At 39.2% G+C, this 20,180-nt stretch overlaps 1 protein-coding gene across 1 annotated transcript in view; it reads left to right on the top strand.

The window, feature by feature from the left end:
• Positions 1-18,738, top strand: part of S1PR2 (sphingosine-1-phosphate receptor 2) — a 61,375-nt gene extending 42,637 nt beyond the window's left edge. The window contains exons 2-3 of the mRNA XM_063449464.1: positions 12,601-12,749; positions 16,488-18,738. Coding sequence (XP_063305534.1) covers positions 16,616-17,668 — 1,053 coding nt within the window. The 5' untranslated portion in view covers positions 12,601-12,749; positions 16,488-16,615 and the 3' untranslated portion in view covers positions 17,669-18,738. The remainder of the gene's footprint in view (positions 1-12,600; positions 12,750-16,487) is intronic.
• The last annotated feature ends 1,442 nt before the right edge of the window (positions 18,739-20,180 follow it).

The raw sequence follows: 20,180 nt of genomic DNA, 5'->3' as shown, positions 1-20,180 counted from the left end.
AAATATCAGTGTTTCATTACATGTAATAAACTTTTTTAAAAAAAGTGAATATGTTATGACAGTTGTCCTTTAAACATACAGTACCTTCCAAGTGTACCTGTTTAGGAGGGGCAGTTCTAATTTTGGACCCCTAATCCCTCTGTCCCTCTTTTCTATTCCTCTGTCCCTCTCTTCTAGGAGCTTAATATTGTTGTTGTATCTAAATGTATAGCAAAGCTCCACAGAAATAATACTTACCGTAATGTGTCTTTGACCTACTATAAATGTCTGTAACTACTCTAAAACAGTATATTACATATAACATTTTTATTGAGCTTCTCTCTAAATAGGGTCTTCATACAGTGTATGGAAGCTCCCATTACAAAGACCAAAGTGTCATGTGGAAAATTCAATAGTTTTACTTTAACTGAAGTTACATCAGGATTATTCACTTTATACTCCTCCAATCCATATTTGACTTCCAATCCTGCCCCCACTGTTGTCTTCTCACTTCTTCACAGTTTATTCTCCACTCCTCCACATTTCTAGCCTTACTGATGAAGTCACCTCTTCCACAGCTGCACAACTACAGCGTTTCTCCAAGCATCATGTAGCTGTAGTGGTTATGATGGTAGGAGTAACCTGACATGGTTCCCTAGTAATGGGCAACGGTTTACCACCTTAAATGGATCCCTGTTGGGCTCTGATGCTCCCTGTTGCTCCAGTGACATGCTTCTGACTACTGCAGAGACTGCAGCAGTCGAAATTCATTGGCTGAGAGCATCCGTTGACTGCTCTCAGCCATTTTGTCCAATAAAATTTGCACAGAATTCACATTAGACATCTTAGAACCGATTTAGTTCCAGTTTGGCTGATGACACCTTTTTAATGCTCCTGAAGTTGGAGTACAACCTCCAGCAGCAGAGAGGTTTTTCTCAGCAGAGAGGTTTATTTCACTTTGAAACCCTGCACTCCAGGCACCATGACCACTTAAAATCACTTAAGTGGCCATGGTGCCTGGAGTAAGCCTTTAATATAAAGCTCACTTGCCTAGGATTTCCATTCCCAGCATCTCTAGTACTTAATTCCCCCTAAATGTATTGAACCCAGGCACCCTTTCTTTCAATTCATTGAACCCAGCCACATCCCTCCAAATAAAAGGCAAAATAACAACAATTTACTTTTATTTGCTAAATATATAAACACTAAAATTTTAAATGAGCTAGACCCATTTTAAATAGGGAAGGTTCTCTGCTTTCTATTATTAAATTGATAAATGTTGTATAGTTTGAACAGTACTGGGCAGTTCCTTAATTCCCTTCCTTAAAAGGGAGCTAGTTTTAAAAGGCAAAAGGAAACACTTTTGGCAAACAGAGGATATGACCAGAAGACAAAAATAGTTTGTTCTGCACACAGCGGAAGATCAGAACAGAGCTGCAGATGTGACCTAATGCCTTTCTCTCTCCTTAGCACGGTCCCTTCCCGCTGGGGACACGTCTGCTCTTTTCCCCCTTTTCCTTCATCTGGATAATTCACAGACGCAAACTAGGGATCCGGCCAGTGTGTTACGCTGGCGGAAATATCCCTCTGTGCCCTCTATATCCGCATTAATTGTTTTTGTTTTAAAAATCAGACCGTGGGCAGCTTGGAGTGTGATAACGCAATATGGTGTAATACAATAGAGCCTGCGCAAATTTTTTTGGAATAGCATTGAATTATAAATAAATGTCCAAATATTTAAGAACATACACCCTTAGTAATTTTGCATAACCCTTATGTCTATGAAAACTTTAATATGCTTGTAACGTGTGCGCACAACATTTTGGATTCTGTTGGTGATTATAATATACTGATAGTCAGGCCCGGACTGGCCATGGGCAAACCAGGCAAATGCCTGGTGTACCATGATGGCCAAGGCCGACCAGGGAGATCAAACGATCTCCCTGGTCGGCCCATGCAGGGCAGACGCTCAGTGAGCGCGGCCTATATATGTAAGAAAGTTCCTCCAGGGGCCGGTGGGGAAATCAGAGAGCTCCCTCACCAGCCCCTAACTGAGACATGCAGAGCGGCACAGGGAGCGTCGAGTCTCACCTCCGGCAGGGACCCCTGTGCTATAATCTCACAAGCTGCGGTTACTAAGACTGTATCCGCAGGTTACCATGGCAACAGTCTCAGTACTGCTGAAGCTCGTGTGAATCAATGTGCTGGCAGCCAGAAAGTGCCCACTGGACCACCAGGATGTGCTCCTGATATCCCCCCTTCCTTATATCTTGTATATAACTTCATACCAAGTGTATTTTTTTTAATAATATATACATATATTAATATAAAAATACACTTAGAGTAAAATTACACACGTATCTTTATAATATATATATTTATATATGTATATAATAACTATATATATATATATATATATATAGTATGTATATAGTATTATAATAAAAAAGAAATAATAATTAATTTAAAAAAAAGTAAAAATCATTTTTACATAATTAATTTTATTGATTGCAATTTGCGGGACCTGCCTGACAACCCAGGCAGAAAGTCCAGAGAATTTAATTTGCTAGCACTATATTTAACCCTGTAACTTTCCAAGACACCCTAAAACCTGTACATAGGGGTATGATTTTACTTGGTAGACTTCGCTGTACACAAATATTAGTGTTTCAAAACAGTAAAACATATCACAGCGATGATATTGTCAGTGAAAGTGACGTTTTTTTTTGCATTTTTCACACACAAATAGTACTTTCATTGATGATATCATTGTTGTGATACGTTTTACTGTTTTGAAACAAGTATAACAGTACCCCTCATGTATAGGTTTTATAGTGTTTATGAAAGTTACAGGGTCAAATATAAGGACCTTTTTTTCACATTGAAATTTGCCAGATTGGTTATGTTGCCTTTGAGAGTGTATGGTAGCCCAGGAATGAGAATTATCCCCATGATGGCAAACCATTTGCAAAAGAAGACAACCCAAGGTATTGCAAATGGTGTATGTTAAGTATTTTTTAGTAGCCACTTAGTCACAATTACTGGCCAAAGTTAGCGTTCACAATTGTTTGCTGCATTTTTAACACACAAACAAATATAAATGCTAACTTTGGCCAGCGTTTGTGACTATGTGGCTACTAAAAAAGACTGGACATACCCCATATTGAATACCCTGGGTTGTTTACATAAAAAAAAAATATGATTTGATGGGGGTAAATTACATTAGCCGGCTTAAAAAATTTCCCAAATAGGACATGGGTGCATGATGACCAGCTGTGAAAATCCCAACCCCAAATAAGGTTGTTTAGCCTCCAGAGAACCCGACACACCTATACATGGGTTGTATCACTGTACTCTGGAGATGTTACTGAACACATATTGGGGTGTTCTTTGGCAGTAACCCTTAAAGTTCTCATACATGTATTCTTAAATTGCTATGTGTGTAAAAAAAAAAAAATCACCAATTTTTTATTTATTTTTTATTTGGCATAGATTGGTGGAAAAAATGGTTGCATGAAAAGAGTCAAAATACCCCAAGTTTAATACCTTAGGTTGTCTTCTTTTAAAAAATATATACATGTGAAGGGATTATTCAGGGATTCCTGACAGAAATCAGTGATACAATGTAACTTGCGTTAATTTTGAAAAAAAATGGTTGGGAAATAGCAAAGTGCTACTTGTACTTATAGCCCTATAACTTTTTTTTTTTTTTAAAAGCTAAGAACATGTTAACATTGGGTATTTCTAAACTCAGGACAAAATTTAGAAACAATTTAGCATGGGTGTTTTTTGGTGGTTGTAGATGCGTAACAGATTTTGGGGGTCAAAGTTCGAAAAAGGGTGTTTTTTTTATATTTTTTTCATCATATTTTATAATTTTTGTTATAGTAAATTATATGATATAATGAAAATAACGGTATCTTTAAAAAGACTAATGGTGAGAAAAACTGTATATAACATGTGTGAGTACAGTAAATGAGTAAGAGGAAAATTACAGCTAAACACAAACACCGCAGAAATGTAAAAAAAGCCCTGGTCCCAAACGGTAAGAAAATTGAAAAGCGGTCTGGTCACAAAGGGGTTCAGGACCGGTAACATTCTATGTTGTCATCACTTCGTATTTATGGACCTGTACTGCCACAGACCATCCTCAAACTGTATAGTGTCCATATGAATTGTGGTGCTATTCTGGTATTTGATATAAGTTAGGCTTTGGATCTTAGCATAGTGCTTTGAACGTCAGTATTGCGATAATGGCATAGAATGGAGATGGGTAATAGCTGGCTAAGATTTACGAGAAATTAAGTTCAAGAAAATCTGGATAACTAAATGAACCATTACTAGAATAGAAAGGCATTGTTCCTTAGGGGGCTCCTGATGAGCTGGTCGTGGAGTTCTATGACTCAGAGACAGGCATTCCAGCTTGTAGCAGTGTCTTGAGATGTCTGAACATAATTGGAGTTGTTGAGATACTGGAGTCTGTGAGCTGCACATATAGAATGCTTGGATGAGTTGAGGAAAGGTAAAATAAATCCTCAAGCTGTTGTTGGACTACAACTACCATCAGCTATTGCCAGCTGGTGTCACGCAGATAGCCAATTGCGCTTTAAAAGGGCTTTGATATCTGTGGTTCTTGCATTACAGCATGCTAATCATAATTTGGCAAATATTGAGGGCTTGTATCAGTTTACTGGACCTGTCATTGCTTTTATTACGTCGAATCCATGCGTCAATTGCGATTTTAAAGCATTGCGTCTGTCAATTAGGGAAGAAGCAAGATTTCCTGCCTGAAAAGTTAAGACCTGAGAATTCCACATACAATTCTTACAATTGTGTACATTTCCTAGGTGTAGAATTATATTTGCCAAAAAGAAAGGAAATTATGTTTTGTTGAATATTTTCAGCATTTTATGTGAAACGGTAAAAATCGGCTTTCACCATGGCAATTCATGCAAGCTAAAAGTAATTTCCTGTATCGTCCACAATCATTCAGGCAGAACTTCATTCACTAAAGTGTGCACAAATTTGCAGAAAAACAAAACAAACAGTGGAAGTCTTGCCTATCTTTAAAACGAAAGGAGAGATTTATGAAAGTGGGAACAGAAAAGTGGTCCTGCACTGTATCAGGGTAAATTTTATTGGAGATTTCTTCTCCTTTACAATCTTGCACCACATTTCTGATCATAGCACTTTTTAATGCTTATATTTAGTCTATCTTTTTGTATGCACAGTTACCATAAGTTACCTTACATAAGTTACCAGATTCTTTGTCCATAGAGATCTTAACTTTAGTTATGTGAGAAGAGATTAGATATTTCCTAAAAAATGGGTGAAACCTCAAAAAGGCATATTATCCGTCAGACTTGACTAAGGCACAGCACCACCTCTTAGGTAGATGGTGAAATGTGTTGTTTAGACAGTCAGTACTATGCTTCACTCACCTGCACACCTGGAGAACAGGGGTTTGACCTGCTAACACTATCCCTGTGTTACATTGTATGTTTGCAATAAAAATGTTGAGAGAAGGAGTTACTAAGGGAGAGAAGCACAAAGTGACAAACATTGAAACTCTGCAATTTTAGAATCAAGTTGATGAACCGTGTAATTGTCTTCTTTAACTGTGTGCTCGACCTGATTATTGTTCCCACATCATGAAAGATGCCCGGCTATCGTTGCATGTGATCATGTGCAATGAATCACTGCAAAGCCACACAGGATGTTTCAGTCTTTAATCACATTGCTTAAAAATAAACTCTTACACCCCAATACCCTCACCAAACACGCAAAGACTGCGACCACCAAAGATGGTTCTGAAGACCAAGTAAAAATTGTTACTGCGAAAAATGCTGTGCGTAGCATGCTCACACTAGAGACTCAAGTGAATAGAGATATTACAAAATAAAACCGACTGAGTCTATGCTAAGTAATACAGCATTCTATTCAATTATTAATCCATTAATCTATATTTGGATGGCATTGATTGGCTGAGCATGTCAGAAAACTATAGCTGAATTTGATATTGTTAATGCAGAACTGTAACGTCCGCATTAGCAATACAGTGAGTGGGGGCTGGGCGTGGGTGCCTAAGGCACCCCTGGTTAAGGTCAAACTGCTCAAACACTATTTGACCAAGAAGCAGGGAATAGCACCTAGTCTAAAACATTATAACTATCACAATGGCATTGCCCTTTAATATCAACAGAGTGATTACTTCCTCAAACAGAGGGACTGAAACAAGGAATAGTATAGACAAACTTCTGTGTTACTAGGTGGATGGAGGTAACCTGTAAATATGTGAAATAAAGAATCCTCTGTGCCTTATTTGTCAATAGGTAGCTACTCTGGAACTGATTTGCTTTGCTTAAAAATATCTATACCCTGCTCTTCCAGACTGAGATTCTTGGATATAGTCTCAGTTCATTCAAGAGATCATTAAAAACTCCTTTTTGTTTAGGAAAGCATATCCATGAAACTGCTAGTATCTGTTCCTTTCCGCACATAGGTAACCCACCCTGCTTTCATTCCCGCAATACATCCAATAAATTAATCCTTCGCTGTAAACTATTCTAGTAACCTACTTACCTACTGCCGGAATATGCTGTCATTCCGGCACCCGGCATCACTAAACTGCATGCGTGAGGGAGCAGGGAGACTGAGCTCCCTAGAGAAGATCAGGGAGAGGCCCCACACCAGCTCCCAAAGGTAGGGAGCAATAAATAAAATGATGTGAGTGTGCACAAGAATGTGTAAATGTGTCTGTCACTGCGTGTGTCTGTGTGTGTTGGTCAGTGTTGCGATGGCCGCGGCTGGACAGTGGAGGTGTCACGATTCCGGGAACCAAACAGGCTAACACACACACAGAAAAGGTGCAGTACTGGACCTTAGAGTGGCCGGGCTAAGCACACAAAGAATAGTCAGGAGACAAGCCGAGTAAGGGGAACCAGAAGACAGAATAACGAGAAACAAGCCGAGGTCAAAGGGTAGGAGAAAGTCAGATAAACAAGCCAGAGAGTACGTAACCAGAAACACAAGTTCAGTAGCAATACTAGCAAGCAAAGACCACAACAGGGCAGAGAGGAACAGGAAAGGTAAGTATATAAATCATTAGGTTAATTCTGATTGTTAATTCTGATTGGAAATTATCCAATCAGACGTGGAAGATATGTAGACCTCCCACTGTGATTGAGGCACTTTGCCTTTAACGCCGGGTCAGGTGGCTGACCCCAGCGTTTAGTAAAATGGGCGGTCTCCCAGCGTGCATGCTGCCGCTGGGGGACGTAGAGGAAGATGCGGGCGTCATCCGTGGCTGGGAGGATGCCGCCCGCCGAGCACATGCCAGGAAGGGGTGAGTGCCGCGAGCGGACTGCAGCCTCCCCTCGCAGCCGCCCGCGGGATCCTGACAGGAGGACCTGGAGGTGCACGGAGGCACGCAACGCCACGTCAAATTCTGACGTGACGTCAACGTGCTCCACCTTCTCAGGTTTTCAAGGAGTAGCAGGAGGATCCGTTTGGCATAGGATGTGGACTGCGCCATTGGGGGTATACCAGAGGCTGGACTCTGGAGTCGCATACTGGCAGCGGCAATGTGAGTGGAGTCTGCTTGTTGGCTAATATTGTTTTTTGGGGGGGAGGGGATTAAGTAGAGGGGGTGCTGGGATTTAGTACAGAGGGGGGGGGGGTGCTGGGATTTAGTACAGAGGGGGGGGGCTAGGGTTTAGTAGAGGGGGGTGCTGCTGTTTTTATGAACATTTTAAGGTTTTTTTTTTTTTTTTTTTGCGGCCCACATAAACTTCAACCTTGTTCATTTGGCCCGTGCTAGCCTTTGAGTTTGACATGCTTGCTCTAGAATGTAAGGTGCTTTGATCAGAGCGCTCAACATCTTCTGTTCTAGAGCAAGGAGTCAAAGGGCTGAATCCAGAAGAATAAGCTGTGGCTCTTAAGAAAATCAAGCGTTTCCCAGCTACAGGTTGGGGTATCCACAACATCAGTACAGGGTTTGTCTTTCTCGGGTATAGTTCAAGGTCTTTACATTGTCTGCCTGGGTCTTTCTTTAAATGTCTTGATCTCCTGGAGGAGCTCCCCCAATTCCTAGGTGTGAAAGTCCACTTTATGCTGCCCCCTAGGTGAAAGATCAGTGTATATTTGACATAAGTGGGGGGAGCAACACATTTTGAAGTGTTACAGGTGCCACAAGACTAGTAGTCTGGATAGAAGGGGGTATCTTAGCTATATAAAAAAGTTCTCAGCGCGCCTGTAGGATGTACTGGGAATGGCGCTCTCTGGAGGGCAAATCAGGAACAACCTCAAGAAACAAGTGGATTTCACATTTTTGGCCATAATAGCAAAACTGAAAAAAACTGGATACATGGAAATGCAAATATGAGACCAAAAATAAAAATAAGATTAATGGTTTGAGTAAGCCTCTCCTCCTCAGATTCCACTCCTGGGCACTGCCATTTGAGTTATCCTCAGTTAGAGCTCTCCAAATAAAATTAAAAAAAAAATAAGGAAACGGAGTTATTCACTTAAGTCAGAATTTTCACATATTAAATCCAAATGGAAAACCAGAGACAAAAAAAGGCAAGTATGCTGCAGTCTGAAAACTGTTTCAGATCAGCTATTTTTGTCTCCTTTTTGCCACTCGGATTTAATATGCGAGAATTCTGACTTTATTGAATAGTGGAGTATCATGACTAATGTAGAAACCATTTTATATCCATAAGACTGTATTACCAATTGCTGGGTAAAAGGCCCTGCTTTAGGAAGTATTCCCAGGTGTTCTGGGGATGGGAGGAGGAGGGGAGGGGTACATGGTTGGTACATTAATATAGCAGACACAAACACTGCATGATGTCAGTGACACTGAAGGAGAGAAATGACTCAGCAGGCATAGGCAACCTTCAGCACTCCAAATGTTTTGGAATACACCTCCCATGATGCTTTGTGGGTGATGTAGTCCAAAACATCTGGAGTGCCAAAGGTTGCCTATTCCTGCGCCTGTTATGACATTATCCACATAATGCATCTAAAAAAAAATATGCCAAAAACATGCTTACCAATGGGGTTGTTTTTGTATTCCATAATCGCCTGTCCAGCAGCACTTTATTGTATTTATATTTTCCCCTAGTTATTTTTTTCACTGATCAGATGAATACGTAATCTGCCAGAGATCTCCCAGCGTGCACACCCCGTACAAGATACTTGGACAGATTTTGACCAGCAAAGAGGAAGTAAAACGTTACCTTCTGCAACAATGTCAAAAGGGGCAGTCTTCTAGCAGTAGAGATTTTGATCCTTTAATAACTCATATAGAAACTAAGTACATATCACTTATCTTTATGATGATATATTTGTCGCCTAGTTGCTGCCGATAGCAGGTAAAGTAAAACTATCATGAGGGGTGGTAATGTAATACTCCTAGCAAAGTATGTACGATAATGGAAACGGTCTCCTTGCACAGTTACTTATAACTATTACTTATTTCTGATCTGTAAAAGTTGCTGCAGTTGCAAGCCACTACACAAAATAAGTACTTTTATTTTAGTTTTTTTATTATATTTGAGCATTTTTAATGCATACTCTGTCTCTGTCTATATATATTTTACCTGAAGTTCTGCGTATGAGACTAGAAGTTATACTGCTAAATACTGTATTTTCTTGTAAATTTTTGACCAGACTGTACTCAATTTGTTCTTATCCCTTTCCTTGATGTACATGGTGTTTAGTGTTTATACAAGTCATTCACTGCATTAAGTGCTGTCTGTGTGAATCCATTCAGCTTTTGACATCTTGTTCCCAGCAGATGGTCTTCCTTTTCCTACTGTTACTGCGTCTTTTTCTTCGGCCCAAATATACAGTTTCCTAAGTGTTTCCTTCCACACTGGATGATTCAAATGTACTGTAATTTATATTTTTCATTATAAAAGACATTCCACACAAAAAAATAAATCACATTTTATTTACCCTCAAAATAAATGACTGTCTGTTTTAGGGGCAGAGGTTAGCTATCCCTTTAACCAGTTCTGTCTCTGTCTCGGGCATATTTTGCAAAGACCCCGATGGTGACTTTGTCACTTAGTATGCGGTGTCCTGGGGTGCAGCAGGGGGTAGATATAGTTACTTGATGCAGTCCCCGTGGGGACCGTAATCTTCTTTCTTCAGTTCTTGACGCTTCCAAGGGCTCTCATCAGTGTTGTACAGTCATGCAGGCTTGTGAGTTTGGTACTTAGTGGCTGGGTTGCACTATACATAGAGCCACGGTTAAAGCTCTGGGACGTTTACCCCTATGTGCCAGGAGGTGTACTCATGGTCAGCCACACTGACCAGGGTCAGAGAAACACGAGACGGAGTATTGTATTTTAAACTGTAATAGAATTGTTATAGAATTGTAAAGCAAGTACACAAATAACTCTTTAAGTTCCGTCACAAGAAATGCAGTCCTCCTTTGTAAACTGTGACAGTCCCACACACTGTGTGTGCTCCTCATTTACCCTTCAGGATTCAGCAGATATTAACCCTTAAGGTGTCATAGTCCAGTTGCTGTTTTTTACTGTGTCCTTGGTGAGTAACCTGTTAAATACACATTCCCAGATATTTGTACTGAGATGTACTGGATAGTTTAACCTTTCATGGCTGGAGAGCGATTGCCCTCACAAGCCTACCATAGTCTCTGGGCCAGAGGCTACCCAGTCTAGGTCTGCTACACTCGACTGCTTACTATCCAAAAATAACCGAGTGCAGAGCTACCATATACTTTTTTCCACTTATTACCTTCATCCCCTAACCATTACCTCTCTGATGTCTTTTACATTGTTGATCAATAATTAGTTCTCAGCCATATATTAATTATTAATTATACAGCTTTTGCCTGTTTAAACAACATTTATTCCTTCCTTCCGTCTATGTCTTCTTCTGTTTTGTAATTTAGTATTTTAAAGGGAAGCTACAGGCTAGGAATACAATACTGTATTCCTAGCCTATAGTTCCACCCTCACTGATTCCACCTCCCCCCCCCTCCCCCCCCATAATGATGAAAGGGTTAAAAATCTTTTTACCACTTACCTGAATCCAGCGCCGATGTCCCTTGTTGCTGGGTCAGGCTCCGCCTTCGCTCCTGCCCCGACATCAGCTGACATGCATGCGCGGTGAGACATATTGAATCAATGCTTTCCTATGGGGTTTTAGCCTTGCGTGAGGACGTCCAGCATCAGTTAGTCGCCTAACGACCTGGAAGCACCTCTAGTGTCTGTCTGGTAGATAACTAGCACCTCTAGTGGCTGTATTTCTCAATAACTGCATTTATTACAATTGCAGAGTTAAACTGGCATGGGCAATGCCCACAGACAACTTCAATGAGCTGAAGTGGTCTGGGTGCCTATAGTGTCCCTTTAATGAGTGAACAAAACACAGTGACAAAGCATCCGTGGCTGGAAGATGCACACTTACCTGTGAATGAAGGTAACAAAGCAGATGACACCATCAAAAAAAAAAAAAATTATCTCACACAGAAAACATAGGTAGCCAAGGTGTGGGAGAGTCAGAAGGTGTAACCAATGGGCCCTCAACACTTCACATTTGGGCTTTCTCTTCACTCCTGGATTATACAGCGCTGCAGAATTTGTTTGGCGCTTTATAAATAATAATAACAATAATGTCTGCATGAGCTTTAGAAAAAGTGTTCCTTTCTTTTGTCTTTATTTGCACTCTATGCACCATAACCACTAAAGACTGTTGTAATGGTTTTAGTGCAAGCAAGCTGTTGGTGCTGCCTCCCAGCTCTGTATTAAGCTCTTTTTGAGTGAGTGAGTGAGTGAGTGGGTGGGTGGTTGGTTGGTGTGTGTGCTTTTGTGTGTTCAGAGTAGGGTTTGAGGAGTCAATAACCTTTTTACTAATGAACCAATTTCAATTCTATTACATTCAACAAATGCTTAACGTATGAAGATTTGTTTGACTAGGTATGGATAAGGACATTTTTGACATGAGCTCAAAGTCGGACTCTTTTGATTGCATTGTTCATAACATTTATTTAATGTTCTGAGACGATCGCTCAAATTTCTGAATACATATTCTTTTTGAGCTGCTCAAGTGTACGTAGTTTGTTCACGTACACCCGCTTCTTCAGATATCCCCACGGGAAGTAATCAGGAGCTGAAAGGTCAGGCGTACGTGGCAGCCAATTGATCTGGGAAATTTTGAAATTATCCGCTCACCAAACATTTTGTCTCAGGAGGTCCACTGTGGCCCTGACTGTATGAGCAGTAGCTCCATCTTGTTGAAACCAGATTTCAGGACAATTTTATGTTTAAATTTGCGTTAAAATTATGCACCTGCCATTTTGAAAATAAAATTCTACTATGTTTGTTGTTCCTTTGTGAAATTACTCATGATGAATCTCCCATCAATCTGTTAAAACATGTACCTGCAACAAGTTATTTACCTGTCGGTTCCTACTGAAATTCTGCCCACCCTGTACCTACATACATTCATAAATAAATAAATATATATATATATATATGTGTGTGTGTGTGTGTGTGTATATATATATATATATATATAGAGACAAATTACGTAATATCCCTGATGTTCTGAGGTAACTGAGAATTTCCCCTTTTCATCCCACAGACGTCTGCTGTCTCAGTGATGCAGATTCATTTTCATTTTAACAGCCGTGGCTCCGTGGGCGTCGAGCTGTGGACACCCACGGGTATTACAGTAAAATCTGCTGTCACCAGAGTACTTCAGATCACACCTAGCAAGCACACCGATAACAGGTATGTGACATTGCAGTAACATCTGTATAACTGGCAGAACTCATAGTGATGGTAAGTGGTAGTTGGACATGAATGAAGAATTAACATTTAAAGGGACCATCTGTAGTTTGTCCAAAGGGAGATTTGGGGGTGAGACTAGAGGATCGGGTTATACTACTTACTTAAAATCACTTCACAATATACAATATATAATGAGTGATATGAGTTACAATGAGTTTTTATATATATATAAAACACATTACTGCAAGTGTTAATATTATGAAGCTCTGTGACATACTCACACACCACTTAATTCTGTGATGTTATTACTGCACAGCTGTATCATACACTCATACCCATACCTCCCAACATTTCAAATAGACAAAGAGGGACACCTTAATCTTAGGAGTGTGAGTGGGGGTGTGGCCAGGGGCAGGGCTGTCCTGAGAAATTTTAGGTGACTTACTAATAACAAAAAAGACCAACAGTGTGTCAGCGCTATAGGAAATAAAACATACAGTTTGGCAGCACTCAATCCCAGTGATACAGAAGTATACACAGAATATAGACAAATAGTTACCAAAAAAGCGCGCTAAACTGATCTGTCTTTCTATATTTACAGATCAGTTTAGCGCGCTTTTTTTGGTAACTATTTGACTTACTAATAACAATTTATGTAACTAAAATGTAATTAAGAATAGGAACAATGTATCTTATTCACACAGACTTATTTTTAAACACGTTTTTTGTAATTTACAGACACATTACTGTGATTATTAGTGTTGTGAAGCTCTGTTATATCTTCAGACAGCAACAATACAAAGCTCCTAGAAAAGAGGGACATTACGATAGGAAAGAGGGACAGAGGGATGTGGGCTTAATATAGGGACTGTCCCTCCTAAATAGGGACACTTGGCAGGGATGATATACATTACACTTTCCTGTGCATTTTGTTACTGTGGAGATTTATTATACACTGCACATTACTGTGAGTTTTATTACTGTATAGCCTGTTTACACTGCACATTACTACGGGTTTTATTTCTGTATGAGAATGTATCAAAGTTTGTATTTTTTTTTTTTTTTTAACATCAACATGCAGCTGCATATTCAAATTTCCTACTACACTGCATGACTTGGTATCTGAGCATTTGCTTCCAGATCTAGTACTATATGAGGATAGATATAATTTATTCATTAAACTGAGAATCGTGAGGAATTGACAAATTGATAAGGGAACTGCAAATGTCCAGCTCAGCTATTTTCACACTTTCTTAGCTATTTTAGACTAAAATGTACAATTCTCTTATCAGTTCTGCACAATTCCCAGCTAATAAATAGGTCACAGAATCTCAGTTTGATTCAAATATAACTTGAAAACTATTCTAGTTTGTAAATGTGTTTTTTCTTTATTGACATCCTTCTCAGATGACTAGATGTAGTGGGTGTTTAATCGATACATATATAATAGTTATACTTTTTTCTGTGTTTATCATTCAGGCATCATGGAAAGTTGCCTTTTTGGTTCCCAGAATAAAAAAACAAAAACCCACAGAGCAACCACAAAGATTCAGACGGCTTCAGTGAATCATAATGCACCTCCTTATCTCTCCATAATATGCTTTTGTGAGCATTAAACTATAATCTAGATAACAATTCTGACCTTCTCAAAGGAGAGACAACAAGGCACGTAGAGCAGAGATGTATTTCATTTTTGGGCTGCTCTAGGTCCAGTGATACACCTCGTCCAACCAGTCTCTCGCACTCACACATACAAGAAAAGTCACGGAATTTGGACACATCTCCCAACATTTCAAATGATCAAAGAGGGACACGTTAATTTTAGGGGTGTGGCCAGGGGTGGGGTTGTTCTGAGGACATTTTATGTGACTTACTAATAATTTATGCAACAAAAATTTACAGATCTCCATAATTTACAATAAGAAATTAAACTTTCCAAATAAACTTTCACCAATTTTCACCCCGTATAAACCTGTCAACGAACCCTCTCCCATCCCAAAATAGATCACTGCCTGCATCCTACCAATTAACCCTCTTTCTCCCAAAGACAACTCCCCACATTCCCCAATCAACTCACTCTATCCCTAAAATATCTTTTCACATCCCCCTATCCATTAACCCCCTTTCTCTTCGAATAGTTTCCCCACATCCCCCTAACAATTAACTATAGCCCCTTGCTCACCTTAATAGTGCCCAAATATGTCTCCTTCCTCAGGTTTAGGTCCGCACATTTTATTACCAGTGACAGAGATTGGTTACAGGGCAGTCATGTTAGCATCCCATGTCACGGTCTTGTTACGTGAGTTACAAACTTCCAATAAGGGAGACATTTGTGAAGAGGGCCAGGAGAATGTATGAGAACACTGAGAATGGACAACAACTGAAATAGATTGCCCTTTAGTGTGTCCCCTCTCATGTTCTAGCTGACATGCTGTTAGTCTGTTCCCATTAGACAATTCCCACCAACAAGGGCAGTCCAGATCCTACATGCTCGCAGGGTCCCTCTGCACGAGAGATGCAGCAACCCCAGACAATAGTTTGTGGCCTTCATTGGGCCTTGTCAGTGAGGTGTAACTCGTAGCCCTCCTAAGCACAGTGAGCAAAGAGGTCCACATCTGGAATACCCTTTTGACTATGGGAGACGCTAGTCATATGCAAATTAGCCCAAAACAAGAGTGTATGAGCATGGAATGGACAACCGCTTCAATGCGTCTCCACTCGGTATAGCTCATATACCCTCTAAGCACAGTGAGTAAGGTGCCCTCATCTGATCCCTTATAACATCTCCCTATAATTCCCACTATTACTCCATATAACTCCTACTATTACTCCATATAACCTCTCCCTATAACTCCTACTATTACTCCATATAACCTCTCCATATAACTCCTACTATTACTCCATATAACCTCTCCCTATAACTCCTCCTATTACACCATATAACCTCTCCCTATAACTCCTCCTATTACGCCATATAACCTCTCCCTATAACTCCTCCTATTACTCCATATAACCTCTCCCTATAACTCCTCCTATTACTCCATATAACCTCTCCCTATAACTCCTCCTATTACTCCATATAACCTCTCCCTATAACTCCTCCTATTACTCCATATAACCTCTCTCTATAACTCCTCCTATTACTCCATATAACCTCTCCCTATAACTCCTCCTATTACTCCATATAACCTCTCCCTTTAACTCCTCTATTATTCCATATAACCTCTCCCTATAACCCCTCCTACTACTCAAATCTCTCTATAACTCCTCCTATTACTCCATATAACCTCTCCCTAGAACTCCTCCTATTACTCCCTATAACTACTCCTATTACTCAAATCTCCCTATAACTCCTCTCTTACTCCATATAACCTCTTACCTAGAACTCTTCCTATTACTCCATATATCCTCGCCATATAACTCCTCCTATTGCAGCATATAATATTTATCTAGAAAAAGCCTTCTATTATGCGCTTTAATATCTTCCTGTAACTCCAACTGTGCGTCATATAATATTTCCACATAACTAATTTTGTTACTGTGCATAATCTCTACCTGTAGCACATCCCATTACTCCTATATAATATCTCCTTATAACCCCTCCACTCCATGTAGCCTATCTATACCTCTTCCTATTACACAGTATAACCTCTCAATAATTCCTCATGTTACTCCGTATAACTTCCATTGCTACCATGTAACCTCTTAGATTTATTTTTGTTTCATGTTTTTCTCCAGGGAATAACTGAATTACAAAGATTTCTCCAGAAGAGAGAGAATGAGAAGAGAAGGTGTTGATCCCTAATATCAGGGAACCAGGAAGATACAAATAGAACCATATTTTCCTGGTCACCCACAAAGTCAGGATGAGCAGCATCTATAAGGACTACCTGAACCGGAATAAGACTGTAGAACATTACAACTATACAATGAAGATGACGGGCAGAGAAAAGTCATCCCGTTCAATTATCTCAATAATTTTCATTATTATCTGCTGTATTATAATCTTGGAAAACTTACTAGTTCTCATATCAGTATGGCGCAACAAAAAGTTCCACTCTCCTATGTTCTTCTTTATTGGAAACTTGGCTTTCTCAGACTTTCTCACCGGATGTGCCTACATTGCCAACATTTTGCTGTCTGGTTCATTCACCTTGGAGCTTACTCCTGTGGAGTGGTTTATTCGTGAGGGCTCAGCTTTCACAACTCTTGCTGCTTCTGTCTTCAGTTTATTAGCCATAGCGATTGAACGGCATGTGGCAATTGTCAAAGTAAAGGTCTACAGCCGAGACAGAAACTGTCGTATGATCTTCCTGATTGGGGCTTGCTGGGTCATCGCAATGGTCATGGGAGGTATGCCCATCATAGGTTGGAACTGCATCAATAAGTTTAGTGAGTGCTCTAGAGTTTTTCCTCTCTACTCCAAAAAATACATCCTTTTTGTAGTTACCATATTTACTATCATACTCTTAGCTATTGTTGTTTTGTATGTTCGTATATATTGTATAGTTAAATCTAGCCATGCTGAAATAGCAGCCCCGCAAACACTTGCACTTTTGAAAACTGTGACAATAGTTCTTGGGGTATTTATTATTTGCTGGTTGCCAGCGTTCATTATTCTTCTCCTGGATGTCTCTTGCAAAGAGAAAACATGCTGGATACTCTACAAAGCCGATTACTTTTTTGGACTGGCGACCTTGAATTCGGCCTTGAACCCTATCATCTACACGCTGAGAAGCAAAGATATGAGAAAAGAGTTTCTAAGGGTGCTCTGCTGCTGGAGTTATCTTCAAAAGAGCAAGACTCCTGACAGATGCATGTTACAACTACGTAGCTCCAGCTCTCTGGAAAGATATACACAAAAACATGACCTTCCCACTTCACCTATCATAAAAAAGGACTGTACAACATTTGTATGATTATAAAAGGAAAAATGTCAAGGGACACTGATTATGACGGTTACCTAAAAAGTATCTTAAGTTTGTGTCATCCATGTGATGTCGAAAAAAGAGGAGTTTGGGTTATCAAACACATCCGATTGACAGTAACGGTTTAATGATGGCCTTTAGATACATTTACTTCTAGTTTCCAGCTAAGTTTGAAGGTTTAAACCAGGGGTGGGAAACTTCGGCCCTCCGGATGTTTTGGACTACATCTCCCTTGATGATTTGCCAGCATTATGGCTGTCAGAGCATTATGGAAGATGTAGTCCAAAACATCTGGAAGGCCAAAGGTTCCCCAATCTTGGTAAACCATCCACGCAAGAAACTAGTATTTACATAGAACTTGCTATTCCCTTAAAACTATCAAGCATGACAAACAGCACTCTACGTATTGTGTCTCTGGTGAACAAAGCTGTATAGCAAAACCAAATTAAATTTGTTAAAGTGTTATCAGCTATGGGTTGGCTTTATGTGGAAGTGCTAGATATATAGTATTTTACATTTCAATACAATAAAATAAATGTATAAAGTAAGGCAGGTGTGTATGCAAACAATATAAAGTTCAAACTGAACTGAATACCAGCAAAATATTTATTTTTCTTTTTTTTTTTTAGATTCTCTATTATTGTGCCAAAAATAAATGAAGTTCTAAACCTGCAGTAGTAAGGTGCCATATGTATTAAATCAAGCCCAATATGCTTTAATTTGGGGGTCCAGCATATTCTGACTGTAACAATTCACATATGTATATAATTTAGCATTTTCTAATTGGTTTATAGTATTGCAGTTGCCTTGTTTATCACAATGTTTGGCTTATTCTGAAAGTGTGTCCCAGGAATGTTTGGAGAGCTTTACACTAGAACAGAATTTTTTTTAGTATAACATTTTAGTAACTGTATTTGTTGTAGCATCCCCAATATAAGATGTGCCTAGTTCTGTCTCCCTTTTCAGATAATTCTCCCAAATGTCCCCTGCACATGTACACACGTTCTGAGGGTGCTGTTGGCACATATAACTGTGACATCACTGCAGAACAATAAATAGATTTTTTTTAAATGGGCAACATTGGAGCATGACATCACTGGACTTGGCCACACTAGTAGATGTACTTCAACAACCACAATGCTGGCAAGTCTCTGTAGACATTTAAGCACAGGAAATAATAAACAGATATTTCAAAGACAATTATTACTTTGCTCTTGATAGGGAACATGAGATATGTAGCTGATCTTATTCCAGAACATATTAAAGTATTTTCTGGCTAGGATTTCAGCTAATGCATGGTGGTGTACATCTGAATTTGTGTTTTAGAACTCCATACATCTCAATCAGCAGGATTTTAAAATCACAAAACAAAAAAAAAACAAGTTTCAGACTTACTCTTACTGCTGTGTGTTTTGTAATAATAAAAATGCTTTGTTTATTATAGAACTACATAAAACAGATCCTGCTCTGACCCTTAAACTTCCTGTCGGACCTTTCTCATGCCTGCAGGAAGTTGGGCTACAAGGCACATGTATAAACATGAATGAAGTAACAGAGCAATATAATTATACAAAAGTCTGTTTTTATAATAGAAACAAAAAATGCAACTTTCCCCTTTTTGGAAAGAAGAAATGAAGGGTCAATATTGTCCTAATTAGGAGTTGAATTGGTAGGACATCTTTAGGACACTTCATTTCTTCTTTTCTTTTCAAAAGGGGGCAATTTTTCGTTTCTATGAAGTATGGGAGGTATTTTGTAGTGTGGGTGTGATGTAATTATGTCATTGGCACCCAAAATATTTTCACTGCTGGGTAACCTCTCAGGGCATGCAAATGCCCTCCCCAAATTGTGACCGTTGCCAACAATCTTAATTACGACAGTCCTGCTATTAGCAACACACTACACAAACGAGTTTTCATGACCAAAGCTCCAGTTGTCCTCATTTGCCATGATTTCGAGTACTTGTGGATGATGGCAACTGCATTTTCATGGTGCCCATCCAATGACAAAAAACTGGCACTGCTCATATTAAAGTGGTCATTGTAGGTTGAACACAAGTAGAAACTACAACCGGGGGGGGGGGGAAATATATATATATATATATATATATATATATATATAGATATATATAGATATATATATATAGATATATATATATAGATTTCTAAACTCTCGAGCTTCTATTGTTGGTTCCAAATAACTTTCAATCTGGTATATAGATGTGTACTACAGATATTTGCCACACCGCATTATTAAAATAGGGATTGCCCCAATTTGCACAAGAAGAAAACACTGGTAATATAAAATATGGGGGTTTCTTGGTAAAGCTCAAAGAACATACAAAACATGAACCACACATAAGACTATCTAAGTTTGTAATTAGTGCTAAACGCATTAAAGTATTACAAAACTTAGCCAAATTGTGAAATCACCTTGCAACATAAGATGAGTTTATTCTAGTTATGAAACCTAATAAATGCTCTTATTCATGAACAGTTAAAAT

This window comes from Pelobates fuscus, chromosome 3, assembly GCF_036172605.1.
Source record: "Pelobates fuscus isolate aPelFus1 chromosome 3, aPelFus1.pri, whole genome shotgun sequence".
Taxonomy (NCBI): Eukaryota; Metazoa; Chordata; class Amphibia; order Anura; family Pelobatidae; genus Pelobates; species Pelobates fuscus.
This window is presented reverse-complemented; position numbering and strand designations above follow the sequence as displayed.